Raw genomic sequence first — 3,410 nt, 5'->3', positions numbered from 1 at the left:
AAAAAGGTAATGTGTGGAGGGAGAGGCCCCCGGAACCACTTTCTGCAGAGACAGGGGACAGGCACCCATGGCTGTGACCTGGCACCGTCAGCCTCTCAGAGGGCAGGTGGCACACTGTCCTCACCCAGAGGACTGCAGGCCTGGTCGGTGGTTTGCCTGCCTATTTGTGCAAGCATCACCTTGCTGGGAGGGAATCTGAATCTAGGGCTGGGACCACCCGGAGCTCAAGGCTAGGGATGACCTGGTGACCTAAAGGAAGGAAAAGGTTCAGATCAGAGTCCCGACTCTGAGCGTCCATCCACTCTTTCAGTCCTGGGAAGGGAGACTGTGTCCCAGCTTAATGTTACCTCTAATGAGGAATCATGGGGCCAAAACCAACCATTTCCAGAATCCTCGGGCTCTGGTCCTCACTGGGGTCGCCCCGTGGCCTGTGACACCAGGTTGTTTTGTGCCCACAGCTGATAGATCGAGTATATAAGGGCATTCCCATGAACATCCGGGGCCAAGTGTGGTCAGTCCTGCTGAACATACAGGAAGTCAAGTCGAAAAACCCCAGAACATACAAGGTACGCTCAGCCAGAGCACGACAAACAGGACAGGCCGTGTCAGGGGCCCAGGTCTCCAGCTGGAGGGAGCATCAAGCCCAGGCTGGGGGTGGGTGGGATGGTCAGATGCACATCCTGGGCATGGACGGTGACATAGTCACCACAGACAAACTCAGCTCAGGTGACCCTCCCCGGCTTCAGTAACAAGCCAAAAAGCAGCTTTGTGCACAAGGAAACCTTCCTGCTTCCCCTCCTTCCCGGAGTGCTGACTGTGGGCCGACTGCCATTTGGGGCAGGGAGTCTTCCATCTGTTCTGAGGCTGCTTCCTCCTCTTGGCCCTGCCCTACAGGTCATGAAGGAGAAGGGCAAGAGGTCGTCTGAACACATCCACCACATGAACGTGGACATAAGCAAGACACTAAGGACTCACATCTTCTTCAGGGATCGATACGGAACTAAGTAAGCCTATGGGAGCCACAGGATCACAGCAGACATGGAGTGAATGAAAGGGATGGGGGCTTCCCCAGAGCAGAAGCCAGGGTCACCTAGGAGGGATGACAGAGCTGCCAAGAGCTCTCCTGTCCCAGGGAGCAGCTGGCACCATAAAACAAGCAGCTCCCTGGTTCCAAGCCCTGGGCCAGACTGGAACACGTGGGGCCAGAACATAGGAGGATCCTGAGGAGACGGAAGTCAGCAAACAAAATCATGCACAATGGTGAAAGGTGCTCTCCCTGACCCACGGGGACCCACGGTAGGACTCACAGGAGGGTGGCAGGACAGAGGGCCCTTGAGCCTCCCAAGGTAACACTGACATCACCAAATGTTGGGGAAATTAGGGGTCCTGGAAACTGTCATCCTTGTCTGCTGGGAACGTGACATGGCACAGCCACTTTGGCAGCCAGTTGGGAAGTGGCTCACAAAGCTCAATGGACTTCAACCACGTGTCCCCAAAGTGTCTCAGATATTGAACCCACTGATTTGAAAACTGACATCCACATAAGATGTTCACTGATTAATTCATTGTCACTCATGCACGGAGACTTTGGGGATGGCCTTCAACACGGGAATGGGGAGAGCAAGACTGGTCCTCCCTCCAAACGGAAGACCCAGTGAGAAAAGGGAACGAGCCAGTGATGGTCGGATAAATGTGGGTGGATCCTAGATGCATTTTGCTGAGGGAAAGAAGCCAGACTCAATAAGCTACCAGGTAGGATTCCCCTTCCTGGGTCATTCTGGAAAAGACCAAATCATAGGGACTGAGAAGTAGTCTGGGTGGCCAAGGGTTGACAGACTGGGGAGAGGCTGGGTGCATAGGGGCCACCCTGGAGACTTGGAAGATGAAGGAGTCACTCCAGGAGGGGCTGGAGCGGTGGCCGGGAGACTCTGCCCATTGGTTTAGAACCGTGGAGGAACTGTACATCCAAACACTGAACTGGCGTGTGTGCAAACTCAAAAAAAATAAAGAAAATCACAGAGTGAAAAGGATCAGGCAAGTCACTGTACGACTGGGCTATCTGCATGTCACAGATGTGGATTTTACTGAAATATTTCTTCAAAGACCCTGAGAAGCTCACTGCTTATCTGGTGAATCATCTGAACCTGAAATGGGATTTGTTGTTAGGCTTTGTGGACAAAGTGAAACCAACGGCATATGCACAAAACAAACAAAAGCCTCCTTTCTCTGTCTCCTAGGCAGCGGGAACTATTCTACATCCTCCTGGCATATTCGGAGTATAACCCGGTGAGTATTCCTGGCAGTGACGTTCCCGGGCAGTATTTCCCTGTTCACAGGAGTGGGTGTCTGGTGGGTGCCATCGCTTCTTTTAAAGTTAGTATGGACAAGGTGCTGAAGTGCCTGATGGACTTGGCTCTTGTCATGAAATATATTTGCACCCTGAGGAAGCCTCTTCTTCAGAGGAAGCCTCCCCAGTCACCTCTGCCCTCTCGAATGATATGAGTCCTCCCAGGTGACCTCAGTCCTCCCAGGTGATGTCCTTTCACGGTGACTCTGGCTCTTGCAGGAGGTGGGCTACTGCAGGGACCTGAGCCCCATCGCGGCCTTGTTCCTCCTTTATCTGCCTGAGGAGGATGCATTCTGGGCACTGGTGCAGCTGCTGGCCAGGGAGAGGCACTCCCTGCAGGGTAGGTGGACAGTTGCCCAAGGGACCTCATGCAGCCAGACCCAGAGACGGCCACCCTGGCCAGGTGATCTCGGCTTTCAGCCCAGGCACCTTCCTTGTGTAGCCAGCTCCTTGGGAGTCTTCAGGGTGTCTCTGCTGAGGGTCCCACAGGAGTCCGTGGTTGACCCCCAAAGCCCAAGTCAGACGCCTTTCATCCCCATCAGCGGAGGGCATCTCATCCTCCCTGTGGCCACCCTCTGTGTCCTGCTGCCACGCCCTCTGGCTCTGATTCTGTGCAGCTCACTCTCCCCTCACTGAGAGTCCTCCTGCCCTCCAGCAGCCCAGGCTCCTGCTGCCCTTGGCGCCCACGAATGGGCAGACCAAGCCCAGGTGGCAGCGTCTCCCCATCCCGTGTCCCCTGGCCCGACCCCACTTCCAGGAGACGACCAGGGTGCCCAGCACCCGCCCTGTTCTGGCCGCCATGTGGTGGCCTCAAGTCAGGCTTGCCCTTTTTGCACCCTGGTCCAGGACGCCTCCAGGGAAACCTCCAGCCAGGCTCCAGGGGATGTTCCTGACCCACCACCCCAGGGCAAAGGCTGCATGGTGGGGTCACCAGATGGGAGGGGGAAACGCCTTGCGGTTTGGGGGCCTCTCCAGCTGCCCAGCTCTTCCAGCTGATGGCTCCACATCTTGGGGAAAGGCTCTGATTCCTTGATGGGCTGGGGGCTTCTCAGGATTCCACAGC

At 55.7% G+C, this 3,410-nt stretch overlaps 1 protein-coding gene across 1 annotated transcript in view; it reads left to right on the top strand.

Moving 5' to 3' along the window:
* LOC105535322 (TBC1 domain family member 3F-like) overlaps positions 1 to 3,410 on the top strand; it is a gene marked incomplete at its 3' end in the record, with an annotated part of 7,771 nt that overhangs the window by 2,158 nt on the left and 2,203 nt on the right. Inside the window, exons 4-8 of the mRNA XM_011974358.1 lie at positions 102 to 116; positions 441 to 566; positions 895 to 1,004; positions 2,238 to 2,286; positions 2,567 to 2,687. Coding sequence (XP_011829748.1) covers positions 102 to 116; positions 441 to 566; positions 895 to 1,004; positions 2,238 to 2,286; positions 2,567 to 2,687 — 421 coding nt within the window. The remainder of the gene's footprint in view (positions 1 to 101; positions 117 to 440; positions 567 to 894; positions 1,005 to 2,237; positions 2,287 to 2,566; positions 2,688 to 3,410) is intronic.

Source organism: Mandrillus leucophaeus, unplaced genomic scaffold (assembly GCF_000951045.1).
Source record: "Mandrillus leucophaeus isolate KB7577 unplaced genomic scaffold, Mleu.le_1.0 Scaffold1444, whole genome shotgun sequence".
Lineage (NCBI taxonomy): Eukaryota > Metazoa > Chordata > Mammalia > Primates > Cercopithecidae > Mandrillus > Mandrillus leucophaeus.
The sequence above is the reverse complement of the archived record's forward strand: the minus strand, read 5'-3'. Positions and strand labels throughout refer to the sequence as shown.